We start from the raw sequence: 18,939 nt of genomic DNA, 5'->3' as shown, positions 1-18,939 counted from the left end.
TTCAATAATGTTTCCAATTGTTGGTTTCGAAATGTGGAGATGCTGAAGGTAATTTTGGAAATACTGGACTTCCAAGGAAAGGCGATTGCAGTTGACGTCGGGAAAGTTTTCAATTAACTGTGCCTGGTCAACTTGTTTGCAAAGAAGTGTGTCCTCCATCAACCGAACTTTTGCCAAATTTTCTCTAGAAAATTGGTTAACAAGTGCACAGTTTGCCAAGCGATACATTTCTGTGTAAATATTTTTGTAATAATGAAGGGGAGTCAAATTGATGCAACAACTGGTTCAGATATTTTAAGTTGACTCGCTGAATCCACTACAGATTGTACAAAGGCTTCCGCATTTTTGTCGGAAGCACTCTCCTCTGAAAACGTGTGTTTACCAGTCTCCAATCATTTCCTGAACTTCGGCCACAGTTGTATTTCTAAGTTGCATTTTAGTGTGAACTGGATGAACGGGAATCAAAAATCTTTCCATTAGACGCAGCATAAAGTAAGTCGAAAACTTTTCCAGGGAACCAAGATGAGAGCGCGCATTTGAACGTGTAACCACATCTATCGAAGTTTCGGATTGCAAACTTTCAAGCCAATCTAGAATTTTTTCATAAATCTGCAAAAATGATTCCAGAGCAGGCAAGCGAAGAACCCACCTGGTGGGGCACAATGGACGAAGACTCTTTGACAAACACTCATTTTCATTGCCAACGTTGAAATTGGAAAACATTGCCAATCTTTTAGGAGAAGACTTAATAAACTTAACCACACTGCTAAGAACAGATATCGCAGTAATTGCTTCTGTGTGCAAATTCAGAGCTTCTTGTACAACAAGATTCAACTGGTGACCGGCACAGTAAATAAATGTGGCTAACGGGTTTATTCGCCGAATTCGTGCCTGCACGCCACTTATGTTCCCTCGCATGTTTGCTGCACCATCATATGACTGTCCACGGCAATTATTCATGTCAATATGATGTTCATTCAGAGCACCAATAATTACTGCAACTAGACTTTCAGCGCTGGTTGATGCTGTTGAATACAGCCCGAGCAAACTTTCTTTTATTTCAAGTTGCTCAGTCACGAAGCGTATGCACACAGAAACTTGTTCCTTGCATGAAATGTCCGTCGTCTCGTCGCTTATAATACTGAAAAACTTAGCATCGTTCACTTCAGAAACAATTTTTTTGGTAACAGCAAATGCACAAATTTGTATTATTTCATTTTGTATGCGATGACTCAGCCATCTGTATTTTTTATCGCCTTGCAACCAATCCTTCAACTCTGTGTTGTTGTTTTTCTAAAAATCTAATTAGTTGCATCATGTTGGAATTGACATCTGTATGACCACGTAATGCTAGGCCTTGACGTGTTAAAAAAATCACGCTTTCAAAAATAGCATGCAGAGCTTTTCTGTTACTGGCAATACTTTTTTTCCTTCGATCCATCAGTGCCTCATCACCTGCATCGCCGGCTTGAACCGAGGCAAGGTCCTTGTGGTGCTTGCTTTCGTGATGTTTTAGCAGACCAGGCTTTCCTTTTTTCCAATTGTTAAATCCCTTAACCCAAACAATACCTTGGCCTTCCAAAAAATTTCGTGAAGCTGGTCCAACTCGGTTGTTTTCATAGGCCCATTTACAGACCTTGCACGTCAAACTGTCATTGACTGAATCTTAATCAATCCAATGGAACTCTTCAATCCACGACTGTTGGAATTTGCGACCATGCTGTGAAGTTGCTGGCTCTGTCTCAACTACGATTTCTTGCGCGGCTACTACCACTCTGTCACTGCATACGGGCGCCACTGTAACATTTACCTCGGAAGTTTGACGGAAAAAGCTTTTTATTGTCGGCTGCTTACTCATGATTCTGTTGGCTTGATTTTAAAGAATAAACTTTGGAACATCAACGTCTGATCATTGACTTACCTTGCGTCTATGACGTAACACTATGCATTCGGGTAAATAATATATTGTAGAGAGGGCAGTAAAAGAACAAAATATATTTAATTTGCAAATCTTGCTTGTGACGTGGTTGGGAATGCAAATACGCGGGGAGGCGGCGCCTCCCCGCCTCCCCGTAAGTGGGCGCCAGTGGGTTTCGCATCAGATGGCGCATCAGCTATGATTGGTTGCAACAATTCAGTGTGGTCCAGAATTAAAGCTGTGTCTCCCCAATGTGTGCAGCTCAGATGTGTATGTCATTCATTGGCACTATGCATTCAACACGCCGTTTCCAAATTGCCATCCAATATCGGATTTCTGTTGTCAGAGATACCTCGCTGGTTCAGTCACAGTCAGCTAAGAAGGGAAGCTTTTAAAGAATTGTTTACAGTTATGAATGCCGCTTCTGAATTTTCAAGCGCTCCTTTGCCCTTTGAAAAACTGTCCTCTACTCGTTGGTTGGTACGGGGAAAAATCATGTTCAATATATTGATGAACTGGGAAGAACTTAAAGCGTACTTTACCTCGGTTGAGCTCGGCCACGCATTAAAAATGGATGTAAAATACAAATGCAGGGTTCTGAAAGAAATGATGTGTGACTACAAAAATTACTTGTATTTTGTATTTGCCACACCGCTTGTACAAGAGTTTGAAAGATTAAACAGTCTTTTTCAGCATACAAAGGCTGACCCTTATCAATTAAGTTATATCAAGATTTGTTTTTACATCAGCGTTGTCTGGAGTCGCGAATGTATGACTCAAGTGGAAGAAAAAAAAATATCGAAGAAGTTGATTTTGGTGCGAAGTTTTTAACAGAATGCGAAAAACTTGTGCAGCAGCAGAAGAGAACCGCCTTTATCCAGGAAGAAATTGGAACTGTTAAGTCTAGGTGTCTCTCAATGTTGGAGGAAGCTTTAAGCCAAATTTCGTGCCATCTTCCGCCAGCAAAAGATACATTTCGAGGTTTATCGAAATTAAGCCCAGTTGTAGTGCTAAATCAAATATCGCGAGCCTGTTTTACTGATTTACCATTTATGCATCTAATACCTGAAGACAGTTTTGCAACTATCGAGGAGCAATACAGAAGAATTGTTTTTGTTGACTGGAGCAACGAAGACCCATTTAAAGAAAATGGGCTGCCTGCTGATAACACTGAATGCTTTTGGCTAGGTGTACATCAGCATAAGGGATATGAAGAGCTCGCTAAATATGCACTAACTTGCTTGATAACGCCAGTCAGTAACGCCGTGGTTGAGAGGATTTTTTCCCTTGTAACATCTATTAAAACCAAAACTAGGAATCGAATGCAGTTGTACCTTCTTGATGTTATTGTAAGAATCAGAGCGGAGTTGATACTGTCTGGTAAATGTTGTAAAGACTTTGTTGCATCGCCAAAAATGTTACATGACTTTACTTCAGATAAAATATATTCTACTGAATATGGCAGTAATGATGTTACTGGTCTTGAAACTTTAATGTGAAAATGTCACCAAACTTGTTGTTATTGTTGTTTCGTTAAACGTCGTTAATAGATCATGTTATAAAAGTGAGTGTCTGTGCTGTAGCCTAAGGAGACTGATTGGTTGTGGCAAAACTGGCCATGTTAGGGAAAAAGTATCATCGCCAAGTAAAACGCTTAATTGTGGGTAAACAAAAACCTGAAGGCGGCATTTGGTGCGTATGCATGGTTTAGGGCAAAAACGATATTTTTAGAGTGATTTTTAAAGAATTGTTGGTAAAACTAATTAAAAATGTAGGCCTACACCGCCAGATGGTGCTCTTAGAACTTTCTGGTTCTGGCCGTGCTGGAAAATAAAGTTGCTATTTTTGTAACTGCAATACTGCATGGTGTACAGTACTGGTAAACGGTTACGCGTAGATATTATAATTATAAATTCTCTACTGACCAGATTTTAAGTATGGATCAGTTTATAACACTTATTTAGCTATATTTAAAGCCGATAATACTCGTTATATTGCTATTTCTGTAAAATTGGTTTGGCGGTATTTTTGGCATCAAACATTTTTGGTTTGGCACTTTTTTGTTGTGTTTGGCGCTTTTTTGAGAGTTTTTGGCACTATTCTGCGTTTTTTATCTGGCAACCCTGGTAGCGTATTGCTGTACGTACTTGATACGGAACGTAGGCCTATTACGTTAAGCTCGCCTCGTTGTAACAAATGCACCTTTAATTAAACAATCTGATTGGAATATCGTTTTGCACATGTAAATGGTATCCAAACAGCCGGCGCCACGAAGAGCCGATTCAAATTTGCTCGCAGTTTTCAGTTAAAAAAATACTGCCTAACTAACTCGGGCAACGGGCATGCAGAATTCAAACATGTAAAAATATTTTTTGGTGGCAAAAAACGAAAAATATTAAATAAATTATGGGCTGAAATGACTGACGCTCCCACAATGCAAAGAGTAATTTAATAGCCCTATATTGGTAATTTGTAGGGGCCTATAGCAACATCCGATAGTGGTTACAATCAATCAGCACACCCAGCAGTCTTTACTGTTGGTGCAAGGAAAATATTAAGAAAAAAAGTAATTACAAGTGTGTTAGTTGTGCAATATGAACAAAAGAAGTCCTTATTCATTTTAAATGTAAAAAAATGCATTTTAATGTAGTCGCTACAATCATTTTTTTTATAAATAACAATGCTTAACAGTCACACACTTACAACAGTCAGACAAGTGTTGTACAGAAACAATTATCCTACACCGTACTTGACAAATGCTGCGGATTTTCGTGTACAGCAGCGGTTCCCAAACTGGGGTCCGCGGTCCTTTAGGGGTCCGTGAGGCAATTTTGGGGGGACCGCGAAGCGGTTGAAGTAATTCTATAATCTTATTTGGCGTCAGTTTGTGCCACTGAATAAGTTTAAATCAAAGTAGAATTAAGAATCTACTGTTTCCATTGCTAAACAATGGCCTTTATTGAATGACAACTATCAAAAATGCAATTGTTCGCGCACAATCGTAATGTTTTTGTCCTGTTTGTGATGTCACATGCTGTCTTTGAATGATTGTTATGCGCAATTTTGCATAACTTGCTAAAATCCTGCAATCAACTTTCGTTTTTATGAAATACACATTCAGGCGTAAGGACCGCGAGCCCTCGAAATAATGGTAAATGAAAAAGTTTGGGAACCACTGGTGTACAGCAATAAATATTTTGTAGCTTCCAAAATTATCCTTGTGTAACTTACTTGCATCGTTACAAAAAGTATCGCACAAAAAAGGCTGTTGACTAAACCCAGAATTCAAGGCATGTTAAGTAGAAGCCGAAGCTACAAAAGCACAAATTTTCTGCACAGTTAATTTTATTTAACGTTTGTTGTTTTTTAACAGTCAATTTTCCAAAATAGTTCTTGACATGAGCAAGATCATTATTCATTAGGGTGATGTGATACGACTTTTAATTCTCATTGTTGTAGAATCCACGATAAAAAAAGGTGAAGTAACAAATATAATTTGGTTTTGCTTGCACCAATGTCTGTTGGATGAAACGTTGATGTTTTTTCACCACAGGGGTGTCCAACCCGTGGCCCGCAGGAAGGTTCTGAGTGGCCCGCGCGGTATTTTTCGAAATGACTTATATTATGAACTTTAAGGCATGCCCAATTTATGGCGATCTTACATTCCGAAGATTGGCATTTATTGTTTGCTTTATTTCTTTGTTAATAGAGTAATACACAACTGTTCAAGTGACTTTTATTGCATCACAATGCACATTGTTACGCATCACAAATTCTACATTGTTACGTCTACAATGTTACTCTTGCTTCAAGAGTCGGTGTACATTTCTTGCTTCATTGTTGTACATTTGATATCAAACACTCGCGCAAAACCGTCAGCAGTGAAATATCTTACGCACTCGGCAGTGATATAGATTATGCCAAATAATAAACGAAAAGCAAGTAACGCTAACAGAATATACTAAGAAAAGTGGACATGTGGACAGCCATTTTAAGATTACAAATTGGCAGTAAACACTCAAGTTGCCCGCGCAATCATTCGTAAACGGTCTTTTACACTTCTCTGAATTGGTGAGATTGAAGTGTTGTTTTGGTAAATCATACGGCCTTGGATCGCCACGTATCAAATGCTCACAAAGGCACTTCACCCACAAACAGATTGTTTCGTGATAGTTGGCTAGTCAGGCGGAACTTTACCGTACAAAGACAAGGAGCTGTGCCTTTTTTAAAAGAAAAATGGGACATTCTTTGTTCTCAAGGACCGAGTTGGGGAACACAGATACGCCAAGCAATGTTTGTGCGTGTATAGGCCGCTAAATGTCCTAATTTTTATGTGTTTGGCAGTTAATCGCAATTGAAGCCTAATTTAAAACTCAAACTTTGAGTATTGAGTATAAACTTTGAGCTGAGTATTGCGTTTGTGATCTGAATAAAATGGTAAACAGTGCAATGCAAGTTGGTGGGTTTTTCATGTCCATAATCGGTTGGATACTGGCAATTGTTTGTTGCGCGCTACCCACATGGAGAAGAAGTGATCTTGAAGGTAAGTTGTCAAACACTTTCAATAATATTTATAGCCTATCATGAATGTATGTTGTTGTTAAAAGGAGAAGTAATTGAATCAGTGTACCGAACTACTGGTTTGTGGGTAAGGTGCACTCATCAAACTACTGGCTTGTGGTCCTGTGATGACTACGACTCGTTTTTCTTGGGTCTTCCAGCATCATTGCAAGTATTGGGCTACTTTTGTAAAACTTTCTGTAATAACAAAAAAGTGATATCTAATCAACGTTCTTTGCTAGGCGGCTAGAGGAACCACATGTTTAAGTATGGCAATGGGATTTCTCGGAATTTTGTTTTGTGGAACGGGTTTAGACTGCACGAACGTTGCTTCAGGAAATCCTAAACTTAAGTCTCGACTGGTAAGAAGTATTTCGTTAAATTTATAGAACTTCCTACATAATTTAAACAAACTTTGCGCAGAACATATCGTCTGTAGTTTAAGAGTTATATTAGCAATTGTGTTACGGGTATATGTCCAACTTTCTTTAGTGTGCGTAGTTAATTATTTGCTTTTCCAACAGTGTTTCGATTTCTAGACAGTTACTTATCATTATTAGGTCTGTATGATTTAAGAAAGAGCATTATTTGATAACAGTCGTAGAGCGCACATTATCGTTTGTTCGACAATCGCAATTGACCGATTGACAAAACATAACTTTTACCTTGAGGATTAGGTGAGTCTTTTTTTAAATAACACTATATTATAATCTCAGATACCCGCGCTTGGTAAGATAAGAACGGACTGAGCGGGCCTACTGGGCGTGCAGTTATAGACCCTGGGTGAGGCTGTTTTGTGGTGACAATAACCAAGCATTGTCGTGTAGGCTACACCCGAATAAAATTTCTAGCGTTGTTATGCACACTCGAACTAAAGCAATTTTAAATCTCTAATAATACGATGAATATTGTGAATGCTTGAATGTTGTAGCAAAAAGCGATATTTCTCCACAATTTGTAATCTTTAAAAAAAATTCGTTAATGAATGTTGTACTTTGTAGGCTAAACATCTGTAGTTTTGTAGTTGAAAAACACTGAGTTAATGTATAAGTAAGAAACCAAGAAGATTAGTATACCTAAAGGACACACACAATGACAGTTAATTATTTTAAGTTACTCAGATAAATTGGATAGCGGTGCACTGGTTCGATGCGTCCTCAAATACTTTTTGGCCTGTCCAAAAAAATGAATCCCAACGTTTAGCGGTCCAAAGTATACATAAATTCAGTAATTTTTTGAGTACATATTATTGTGACTTGATAATTGTGAGCCCGGTGTTCTATGCGTGAACAGCAATCAGCAATTATTGTCACCATAAACGCCTATGCTCCACTGCGCCACTAAATTCCCAAACCTGGCTACACCAGATTTATGATACTAAAGAGAACAAACACATTCCATTGGTGCACATTAAGTCTCTTTGTTGGCTCGCGGTCCTTAAGCCTGAATGTGTATTTCAGAAAAACGAAAATTGATCCCAGGATTTTAGCGAGTTAGGCAATTTGCGCATAACAATAATCCAATGACAGCATGTGACATCACAGACAAGACAAAAAAACATTACGATTGTGCGCGAACAATTGATTATTGTCAGTTGTTACGCAATAAAGGCTATTGTTTAGCAATGGGGACAGTCGATTTCAATTCTACTGTGATTTTAACGTATTTAGTGACACAAACTGACACCAACGAAGATTATAGAATTACTTTAACCTTTCCGCGGTCCCCCCAAAATTGCCTCACGGAACCCCAAAGGACCGCGAACCCAAGTTTGAGAACCGCTGGTTTAAAGTTTTGCAATCCAAAATTGTGCAATTGTGCAATCCAAAAAATTCGACAAGGAATTGTGCAATCCAAAAAATTCGACATAATGTGTCGTTACCAAAAAATGGTAATTTTTGTGGAAGGTCGCTACATTTTTGCTACAATTGACCTCTGGAAAATTAATCAGATAGTAAAGCTAGCAAGCTGCGCATATGTGGTTCAAGTCACCGAAACTGCTTAAAAGCCATGTTGTAATGTTTTGTCCCCATTTCCTCATAAATTCCATGATTTTTCACACATTTGTTGTATCACAACCATGTTTTACAACCTATCTTTACATTAATAGCTGCAATTTTACGCCGGATCGATCCATAAACCGAAAAGACTTAAGAACGAAAACCTAAAATATATTTTAAAAAGTTTGCAATAGCAAGAATACCAAGTTTTAGTAAAAATGTATCCCAATACCTTTGAATGCCGAACTGTCAACATTTGATTTGATAAAAAAAATAACACTTGTTTAACGTTTTAATTGTGCAGGTTCTTGTTTCTGCCCTTCTTCATGTAATTGCTGGAATATCGATTGGCATCGCAGTTTCTTGGTTTGCAGCCAATGTTTTGCAAGAATACACAAACATTCTTAATCGTCCACAAAACTCAAGATACGTATACGGAGAGGCACTTTTTGTCGGCTGGGTAAATGGGTTTTAAGTCTTGTATAATTTGCTTAGCCTTCTTCACCTTTAGGCTTTTTATATTATGTCATGTTTAGATCTCGATGGCAATAAGCATCATTGCTGGGCTTGTACTGTGCTGCTCATCGTGGAAAAATGAAGACCATGATGAAGGACGACATTATGCGTACAATCCCCCTAAGCCAAAACCAGCGGCAGCGGAGTATATTTAGACCTATAACTGTTGAACAATGCTCATATCGTGTGGAAATAAGCATTTTTTCGAACTGTTTTTTTGCAATGTAACTTGTTGCACTAAAACGTAGAGACATATAACCGATTGAAAACCTACAAACCAACAATACGTAATTTTTAAATCCAGACTTTCGAAAAGTAGATTTTTGAAATTTTACATTTGCATTGATTATTTTTACTAACCTGGTGTTCGAAAATGTCGGTAGCATAGTAGGCTGCCCAATCATTTTGTAAATAAAAGCCTAAAGTGGTACATGGTGTTCCAAATGTCATCCGTTCCGATCAAGGAGCCAATTTCGAATCGCCGCTGTCCAAAGAACCGATACGGTTGACAAGTATTTTAAAACAAAAATAATCAGGTAAATGGCGGCCGTTGGTGAAATAAAAATCTGCGATGCGGCCGTCCTAGCAAAATGGTTGTGCACCCCTGCACTAAGGTTTTATTTTCTTATTTTGACGTAACAAAGAGTATTGTTCCCGTTGTTCGTAAGCAGAAAGCAACGAAATTTTGTTGGCAAAAACTTATTACTTCATCTTTTTCATGTTTGTGTACAGATGCTAAAAATACAATGCTTCATTTTGGTAAAAAGTAAAAATTGCCGGAATTAAAGCAATCATGAAACAAGTTGCTTGTATTATGAAGTCAGAGTTTAACAAAATGACAAACAGTAACTGTTGCCACTACGTTTGAACAAAAAACTAATTATGACCCACCAAACAAAATGGGTTAAAGGATGTAACTTTGGGGTTCGACCAAAGGCTGAAGAATATCGTAGGGGTTCGGCCGTTATAAAAAGGTTAAGAACCACTGGTATAGGGATTGCGTATACGCCAGTATAGTTCTCAAGCTGTGCGTCGACTGGGCGTATACTATACGCGGTAAACAAAGAACAAAGGGTTTCGTAGAATGCAAGTTTGTTTGTTCACATGCACTAAAATCCTTGATTTTGGCGCTGAAAAGCACGACTTGTAACTATTCGTAAAAAGTTCGCCTTAGTTTGCAGCCACAGATATAAGTAAATATAATACATTTGTTTTATGTTTTTCATTATACATTTTTTATCTTATTAAAAGACCGGTTTTGAATTTTCTGACACATTCTACTAGTTTTCGTTTTGATTGGAGACAATTGTTTTCATCAAACAATCTCGTTATTTGTAATAAAAATACGGTCTTTTTTATACTGTTTGTATTTCAAAGTATATAATCTATGATGATATAATTTTATATTGCAATTATTTAAGTGCTAAAATAAACATCTAATTAAATTCAACGATCTCTTAGAATTTTCCCTGATCTACGGGTTACATAAACTTTTTCTCAAAACCTCGTAAGTAGGCTACCCTCTTGTGCCACGTTTTGACTAACCTCTAGTGTTGTAACTGTTGATGCAGCAAAAGTTTAATTTCGCTTTAGATTCGTATGGACTTTGCTTTCTAAAGGCGTGATTTTAAACTGTTAAGTGGAAAAAAGTTTCTCGCAATTTCGCATGGTAAACACTCTCACCTTACAGAATTTAGCCCGAAAGGCTTAAAGTTCTAAAATATGTTAGACGCAGTCACAAAATTTTTGATAAACCCTTCAATTATGTACTATACTCCTTTCTTTTTGCAATAAATGATTTGTCAAGTTCCAGATTACTTTCGATTTTATTGTACTAAGTTTTATTAACGACATTGCAAGTTGACCTTTAAGAGTGTGGACCCTTAAATATGTCTTTGCCAATCGAAAACGAATTACATAAAACTTGAAATATATATCATATACCCGTTCAAAACATTAAACTGTTATGCGAATGAACAAGATTTGTTTTGTTTTAACACACCTGATGGCGTTTTGATTTAAGCGCTATAATGCCATATTGCTGGTTATATTTAAAATGTGTGGGATATCTAAGCAGGTCTGTAGGCTTTTGTTGGCGTTGTTTAATAAGGTCGAATGGCTCTCAAAAACGTACGATAACCAAACAATTCATTGAGATATGTATCGGTCTCTGAAGTTCATTGATCAGACTTTGGACTTTCAATTCAAACATTTGTCACATGTGTTTTGTTTTGTTGACCTTTCGCACATAAGTGTTTGCAACGTTTTAAACGACTTTTCACACAGAAGCGTTTGTAACTACGGCAAAACATAGTAAGCATTTCGCGTGTACGTCTTTGGTATTAATGCAAAACGTTTTTGTTAAAAAACATAGAGATTGTAATGTTAAAAAATAGCTTCGAAAGTGGGTGAAGAGAGTGTGTTCAATACAGTGTAAAGGGAAACAGCTGAAATGCACTTTTGAAGTGGTTCATTTACTGTACAACGTGTTCGAGTAAGGTGACGTTATTACAGTTAATTTGTTTGTGTTGCATTTTTAGAGTCGAATAAGGCTAAATTAAATGTTTGTGACGACTGACCAATTAAACTTCAAGTGAACGCTGTTTCGCGTGATTGTCGGTATTTTAGTGATTAATTTGTCTTGTGTCCTAAATTAATTCATGACTTTCACGTGTGGCTAATGGCATGCTGAATTTTTCGAAAGTGCTGGCTGCGATGGTTTCATCGTCTTGCAACTGTTGAGACGTGTACTCTACAGCAGTGGTTCCCAACCTTTTTTTGTCGCGACCCAAATACTTACCAAAATTTGGTTTATGGATTCTTGCGACCCAAAAACATACATTCTTACTATTTTGGGTTGATTTTTGTTTGTAAATCAGGAAAGCGTTTCGAAAATTTCTGAGCCAATTTGAAAAATTAAACAAATAATATTCGTTTATTTTTAACCAAGTTAAAGCTGGCTCAAAGCATTATCAGCCAGACAACGCTTACTAGTGATCTCACACAAACATTATGACGTCACAAACAGAATTAACCACTACCAGGCCAAAATGTCATAAAATTATTATTGGACAACAATTTATAGCCTTGGGAATAAATAAAATAACGCTACGAAACGAAGTCAAGGAGTAGATGCTTTTGTTGCAACAAAAACACGCGACCCAACAGAATTGTCAGGCGACCCAACTTTGGGTCGCGACCCATAGGTTGGGAAACACTGCTTTACAGCATTGGTCTCCAACCTGTGGGTCACGACCCCCAAGTGGGCCCCCCTAAACTTTGTCTGGGGTCGCTATAAATTAAATTTGTTGGCGTTTAAATTTATTACAAAAATTTTTGTTCCAGTTCGCAAACTGAGCTCATGTTTTGCAGTATACATGCAGCTTGGTACCTCATGTCACAATCTGGTGATTCAATAATCTATACCAGGGGTCACCAAACTACGGCCCGCGGGCCGGATCCGGCCCGCGAGGTCATTTCATCCGGCCCGCGAACACATTTTTGGTTTGCCAAATCGTATTGATAACTTTGTAACATTCAAAAATTAATCTACTCCTTGCGAAAGTTTTCCTGTCGCGATATGTAGAATTGATATTACCTATAGTTTCATAGAATTACAACGCCCAAGATTGATCCAAACCGGTTTGTTACGTCACAAACAAGACTATAAGTGTTAATTGTGCGCAAATAATTGCCTTATTTTGTCACTTGTGACGTAATCTACAAGCATTGCTCGTAAGATGAGACCAACTGTACAATTTAACAGTCGCATTACCAGATTTTAAATAGGATTGTAGAAAGACCATCTCTTGGCCCCCTATAATAATCGCCTCGGGGGATAAGTTTGGAAAGACGGCGCTGGAGCGTGCAAACTATGCGGCCCGCGTGAATCATTATTAAACTTATCCGGCCCGCAGGGAAAAAAGTTTGGTGACCCCTGATCTATACAAACACAGTTTGCCCAACCCTTTGTTACGCGATAGAGCCCCATGAATGACATATTATCCAAAATAATACAGGGGAAACTACATAAATTTACTGATTTCTGCAAACTGGTGAGCTTTAACGCGAATTAGATTGGCCAAATTAAATAAAAGCTTTGGGTTCGAAAATTTTAGCGTAATAATGCACGCTGAATGCTAATATTTAAAGTCTACTTGAAAAGTAGGCGGGCATATTTACATGAAAATAGTTTCAGTTTCGGCATTACTTAAAACATGTTTCTCCCTATCGGAAAAAAATGGGGTCGCATGTAGATGCTGATTTAATTTCTTTCAAATTGGGGTCGCTTTTGAAAAAGGTTGAAGACCACTGCTGTACAGTATCTGTTGACCTGCGTCGCCAAATAGTTGATGAGCGGGTCATTTACGGCAGTTTTTGTGCGTTGACATATGTCAATGTGTTTCGTTTTCTTGTTAAGAAAACCGTTCCTGTTTCTGTCTGTTCCTGATTGTATACGACGTTGTGGTTGTTGTCGCTGCGGATAATTACGCGAGGTTCGGGAAGTGTGATTTGTGTGGGAAAGGAAGGGGCGTGTTTTAACGTAACAAACCCCTTTGTGAGACTCAGCCTTGCAGGTCGGTCGTTCAGAATCGCAAAACCACATTTTCGCGCATTAGAATATTTTTCTTTTAATTTTTTTTTGTAGTCGCATTGAGACGGTTTTATACTACATTTCGGCGTTAATGTGTACATTTTAGCTGTTCGTTATTTGGTATGGTGCTATGGAGTTCCAAATTCCGTAGCCTACTGTTGCAGGAAACAAGCTATTTTGCTTCGCTTAGTGTTGCCAGAACGAAGTCTAAAAAAGCTTCATTTCGCTCGTCCAAACTAGCCTAAAAATCACAACTATAAAGGTAACAAAAAAAATTGAAGGGTTTAAAACCAGAGTTCCAACCGAACGAAACGGAACACCGGAACTGAATACATAAATTTTAGCCCAATTACCGGAACGATATCTAAATGAAAATATTTGAAATACCGGAATAGAATTACCGTTATGTTTTTTTCTCGCTATTTCGTTCCTGAAATTTAACATGAAAGCTTGAAATTTGACGTTTTTGCGCCATGATAATAATAAATCAAAACTCCAACGATGTTGTTTTGTAGTCATCTGTTTTATTTTAAATGATAAACGTTATATGACGTAATAGCCGTCCCACAATCTTTGTTGTGTGTTGCTACTTTCATTTGTTGTTCGGTTCCGAGTTGTGATACCAAGAAAGGATATTCTTTTGTCAGGAAACAAATACCGAAAAATAACGAAACGATTTTCGAAAATATCAGTACCAGAACGAAATTTAATAAATTGCACGAAACAAATAACCTTATTTTGTTTTGTTCCGTTTGGGTTTAAAACCTATCCTAAAAACGACATTGCTATGTCTTTACATTTGGGCTTATAGTACAATTGCACCAATTAATTTCTGTGGTTAGAGACAATCAGCGAATCCCTATGCGAACCTTTTTTCAGACGTCTTAGCTGCTTGCACAATTTTTTGTGTGTAGCTTCGAATATAGCTCATTTTGCGTTAAATACTATGTTTTTTACGTGTGTTAACTTAAACCGTTCACAAAATGTAAATCTGCAACTTGTTTATTAAAATGCCAAAAAGCGAATATTCTGATAAGAGTGACACTAAACATCACATTTCATTACTGTGCCCCCTCGAACATTGCCATTTTTCCTTCCATTCCTGCTTTTGCATCAATGCTGTCTCTCCAATCTTTTACTTCGGTCTGTAAAGAATAAGTTGGCGATAAAGTATCTAAACTGTACTAAATAAACTGTTTTTCTTACGTCGTCCTTTTTAACATCAACCTTTTTGACAGACTTGAGGTTGGAACGCAAATCCATGGAAACTTTATGCTTTGAACCCAACAAAGCTCTTAACATCTGATCTGCAGAAATCTTGACTCGGCGAAGAAGCGGTCGCTTAAACTTCCCTCGAAGGTCAAAAATTTGCTGGTTAAGATCAGCGATCTTAAAAAAAACGTAGATTCACCAATTAAATGTCCAGGCTGTTGACACAATCTATATGCCATAATTTATTACACAAACAATGCATTAATTCCGTTACTACCCAATTTCTAAAATTTGTTTTTAAAAAATACTAACTTAATGCTTTAAACGCTTCTAAAGGAAAAAGTATAGATCAGGCAATCTGGCAAACATGCGGCCTTTGCAAAATTTAAAGGGACGTCCGTCATAATAAGCAACTAAATATTAAAAAAAAGGATTGCTTTAATAAAGCCATTGAAACCAGTTGCGAGTTGCGCATGAAACGTTCGGGACCATTTTTTCTAAATGATTGAAGTAAATCTATAAAATCGCTCAATCTGGAATTAAAAAATATTTCCCCAGGCAATTTTTTAAAGGGAAATACGCCCTTGTCTTTTCAAAGAAGGTGTAAAGTGTAAACCGCACAAAAGTGTTTTCCTTAAGGGATTAAAGGCAATAAAAAAAATTAGCAGCGCCTAAATTGTCCTAAGAGGTGCACTATTAAGTCAAAGTAATCAACGATGGGTTGGCCCAAAAATACTACATCGGCACCATACCCGATTCCATGTGCGGTATCTATCCGATGCTTTAGCGCAGTGGTTTTCAACCAGGAGGCTGCGACCCCGTGGGGGTCGTTTGTCATTTTACTTTTTGATAAACAAGTTAAAGGTAAATGTTTATCAGCAATAACAAAATAAAAACAACAAAACAGTAAAACTATTTCATTTGAACTTGTCTTCTATAATGACCATTACAATACCCAACAAATGCTTTTTTATGTCACTATACAGAAGATAACTAAATGCAAGTGCCACTGCACCGCGTGGGCAATTGACAAATGAACGTTAAAACATTAAAACACTTGTAGTAGGTATAAAGCGTGTCTGTGTGCTGTAACAAAATGTGTATGAAACACGAACAAACCAGTATACCTTGCTTAGACCCTTTGTCTTTGCCCAAAGTTAGAGTTTATTCTCGTGATAATAAAAAAAGAACATGGAAGTTGTTGAAAAGGGTTCGCAAGGTATATTTGGTTGTTAAAAGGGGTCGCGACACATAAATGGTTAAACACCACTGTTTTAGCGGTATCCGACAAAATACCAATACCTTTCATACACAAGTAAAACGTGCTTTAGCCTGTCGTAGCTGCCACACTATTTTGCAATAAGTCTCTTAAAACAATTTCTTCGTCATTGCTGTTCTTCTTTGAGAACATGACACAAGCCTAGAGAACGATTTCTGCAATGAGCAATTTTAACGACGATTTAGTTTTCAAGTAATTTGTTTTGACGCCGGAGTATAAAAGTAAAAGCGACTCACATTTCAAATAATGCTTACTATGGATTGCTAAGATATTGCGCCTAAACCAGTGGTTCCCAACCTTTCGTGGGCCATGGCCCCCCTTAAAGTAACTTTTTGGCCTCGTGGCCCCCTTCAAGTTACCATGTAGGACCTGTGGCCCCCTTAAAATGTAGATAGCAATCTCGCGTTGGAATGCGGTATTAATTTTGGCCTTAAACAGGTCTAATAGAGTAAATGAGCGTGATAAACCTCACTATAAACAAATAGTATGTGAAATAGTCCATTTAATTCGGGAATAAAGTTAAAGTGAAAATGACTTTTAGTGGGTGTTTCTTGTGAATCTACGCCCGTGGCCCCCCGGAACACAGCTCGTGGCCCCCCTGGAGGGCCATGGGCCCTGGTTGGGAACCACTGGCCTAAACTGAGGTCACCAAGTTTAGGCCGTTGTAGTGCTTCGCAAACAGACATGAATATAACTTTGGAATAATCGTCAATACAAACCTGTACAACAACATCTAAACGTGGTTACAAGCAACACACCTTCTATTATTTAAATGTTAGCCCAAAGAAGTATTAATAAAATACAATAATAATTTTTCATTACACATTTGCATTTTTATGTGTAGTCACGCAGCAGTTTTATGTAAAATAGCAGCAACTGGTAGTCTACCGATTTAAAAATAGGGTATCGGACCAACCCCAGTAAATACCGACACAAATCAGATCAATAAGCATTTGCTTGCACAGATTTCGTTTAGTGCTCTAAACATGACCATCGATCTTTGTTTACCACAAAGTTTTCAACAAAATACGCCGATTTGGTACAGCTTATGGCCATCACTGGTTCGACAAAAACTTAACGAAATTAATGTCTGTCAACATTTTTTGTCCAATACCCTGCAATATATGTGGCCATAAATAGTTGGTAAGGGTTCCATAAGCTCCAAAAGTTTGAGAACCACTCAATTATGCTAAAAAAGGTTCGTTTTGAAAAGGACAGCAGGCTTTTCCTAATGTTTCTAAAAACGCAAAATGCAAAATCACCTTCTATGACGTAACAAAAAGCATGTTTTAATTCTTTCAATAAACCACGAAATACCAAGCATTCTACGGAGAAAAAATATACAGTTACAATATACCCGTTTTTAATACTGACAAATACTTACTTCCATGAATATATTACTATCAAGTGGCACATATAGTCATAAAATATATGCAGAAGAATTGCGCCACGCATTCTACATATAAATCTTATCCAAATTACCTCGTCGTCATTCTTTTTTACTTTAAGTGCAATTTCATATCGCTGTTCATCCACCTGATCAATTTTCGAGTGAATATCGCGGCAAAGGTCCTACACAATAAACTTGTTTTAGTAGTTACCGAAGTTTTGGACAAAACGCGTTTGACCGTATTTGATTTGAAACAAGATTGCAATGCAAGGTCACTGTTTATGAACTAACGATGTTGCACCATATACTTTTTTTGGCCGACTTACACTTTCGGGAGTGTTTAACATTAAAAATATTACCTGTATAAAAATACTAGGGCTATTTGTAATCTACCACAAGTTCTTGTTGTTGCATTGTTAAAAGGCTGCCTATGGGATTCATGCGTTTGGAAAGAGCGGTTTTCTTTTCTTCAGCCTTTTCAGCCGCTTCGCGTTTCAAATCCTCTCGTGCTTTGTTTAGCATCAGCGATTTTAACTGAATTAGTCTTTGGTGGGACATCTTGTGCATACCATATTGCTGCAAATAGTTTAAAAAATTGAGTTAGGCCTGAAATTGAAATTTTATATCACGACACAAATGTTGCGGAGTGTGGCCAGAATCAAGCCCGTTTTTTTATTACGCAAGTCCGAACTCGTTGCCAAAAGCACATCCTGACTTACAACTCGAGGTAGTCTACCAACCACTAGAGTGGCAAATCCCGCTGAAAACATTATCAGACACAGTAACAATATAACAAATGTTTTAAATTAACCAACTATCAAATTAACCAACATCAATATTTAAGTAAAATAAGTAAATCGGAACGTTCTTATTGGTTGCCTGCAAACAACGTATTTAGCCTACTGCTGAAATTCTTACTTGATCGTCCGTCATCTTTGTTTCTGCACGTGTTTTTCACTTAAAAACAAACCTAATCTGTTAAAAACGCAGTGTATGGTATGAATACAGTTGGAATCGATACACTCTGTCACACTGTTTAGCACTTGCTGGAAAACAGCATTGCCTTTTTTCCAGACAGCTGCATATTACTTTAGGGGATAGCTTAATGTGGTGTATTTATATTTATGACATATCATACCCTATACCAACAAGATTGACATTAACAGATGTTTCCTTTTCGTAAATGTTTAATGTGTTTTAAGCGCTGTGTAGAGAGAGATTACCAAATGTGCCGCGAAGTATTTCATTTGAGTTTATTTTGCACGAGTGCAACTTTATCTCAACTTGGGACAAAAATAATAAAATCAATATAATGCAGTGTGGTATCAATAAGGTCCACATTGCTCACTATTTTGGCGTCGACAATTTTGATTTTACTTTGTGTAAAAATTGGGTTTTGAAATTGGAGTATGCTACCATTGAACACAAATTTTTAAAGCAAAACTGCATTAATTCTGCCCAAAATAAATG

The 18,939-nt window shown here is 37.5% G+C and overlaps 3 protein-coding genes and 1 pseudogene across 4 annotated transcripts; 2 read left to right on the top strand and 2 right to left on the bottom strand.

Moving 5' to 3' along the window:
• Positions 1–378: 378 nt before the first annotated feature.
• On the bottom strand, positions 379–1,858 carry LOC145208754 (zinc finger MYM-type protein 1-like). The gene is made up of 3 exons (XM_080079044.1): positions 1,855–1,858; positions 1,423–1,665; positions 379–1,163 (listed from the first exon to the last, which is right to left on the bottom strand). Exons 1-3 carry the CDS (start codon positions 1,856–1,858, stop codon positions 379–381), a joined length of 1,032 nt encoding a protein of 343 aa, XP_079935170.1.
• A 144-nt stretch (positions 1,859–2,002) lies between these two features.
• On the top strand, positions 2,003–3,892 carry LOC145208624 (uncharacterized; annotated as a pseudogene).
• Positions 3,893–6,195: 2,303 nt separating this feature from the next.
• On the top strand, positions 6,196–9,424 carry LOC145208915 (claudin-7-like). Its single transcript, XM_080079165.1, has 5 exons — positions 6,196–6,461; positions 6,526–6,650; positions 6,721–6,840; positions 8,783–8,938; positions 9,015–9,424. Exons 1-5 carry the CDS (start codon positions 6,353–6,355, stop codon positions 9,147–9,149), a joined length of 645 nt encoding a protein of 214 aa, XP_079935291.1. The 5' UTR covers positions 6,196–6,352; the 3' UTR covers positions 9,150–9,424.
• Positions 9,425–14,580: 5,156 nt separating this feature from the next.
• On the bottom strand, positions 14,581–18,036 carry LOC145237072 (troponin I, cardiac muscle-like). Of its 2 annotated transcripts, XM_080099806.1 has the most exons (4): positions 17,863–18,036; positions 17,562–17,651; positions 14,795–14,977; positions 14,581–14,733 (listed from the first exon to the last, which is right to left on the bottom strand). In XM_080099806.1, the coding sequence occupies exons 1-4, from the start codon at positions 18,034–18,036 to the stop codon at positions 14,650–14,652; spliced, it is 531 nt and encodes a 176-aa protein (XP_079955932.1). In that variant the 3' UTR covers positions 14,581–14,649. The 2 variants fall into 2 exon arrangements, with proteins under 2 accessions (XP_079955932.1, XP_079955921.1); XM_080099795.1 differs by having other exon boundaries at positions 14,661–14,977.
• Between the last annotated feature and the right edge of the window lie 903 nt (positions 18,037–18,939).

This window comes from Phallusia mammillata, chromosome 1 (assembly GCF_965637545.1).
Source record: "Phallusia mammillata chromosome 1, kaPhaMamm4.hap1.1, whole genome shotgun sequence".
Taxonomy (NCBI): Eukaryota; Metazoa; Chordata; class Ascidiacea; order Phlebobranchia; family Ascidiidae; genus Phallusia; species Phallusia mammillata.
Note: the sequence above shows the minus strand (reverse complement) of the source record. Positions and strands in the feature narration are given on the sequence as shown.

Excerpts from the sequence above, each read along its gene's own strand:
- LOC145237072 (XM_080099795.1), bottom strand. The coding sequence starts at position 18,036 with ATGCACAAGATGTCCCACCAAAGACTAATTCAGTTAAAATCGCTGATG. Across the intron at positions 17,652-17,862 it reads TGCAACAACAAGAACTTGTG|GACCTTTGCCGCGATATTCA; the intron begins GTAGATTACAAA and ends TTTATTGTGTAG. Across the intron at positions 14,978-17,561 it reads TAAAAAAGAATGACGACGAG|ATCGCTGATCTTAACCAGCA; the intron begins GTAATTTGGATA and ends GTTTTTTTTAAG.
- LOC145208754 (XM_080079044.1), bottom strand. Across the intron at positions 1,164-1,422 it reads GATGGATCGAAGGAAAAAAA|TGAACGATGCTAAGTTTTTC; the intron begins GTATTGCCAGTA and ends TTGTTTCTGAAG.
- LOC145208915 (XM_080079165.1), top strand. The coding sequence starts at position 6,353 with ATGGTAAACAGTGCAATGCAAGTTGGTGGGTTTTTCATGTCCATAATC. Across the intron at positions 6,462-6,525 it reads GAGAAGAAGTGATCTTGAAG|GAGAAGTAATTGAATCAGTG; the intron begins GTAAGTTGTCAA and ends TGTTGTTAAAAG. Across the intron at positions 8,939-9,014 it reads AGGCACTTTTTGTCGGCTGG|ATCTCGATGGCAATAAGCAT; the intron begins GTAAATGGGTTT and ends TGTCATGTTTAG.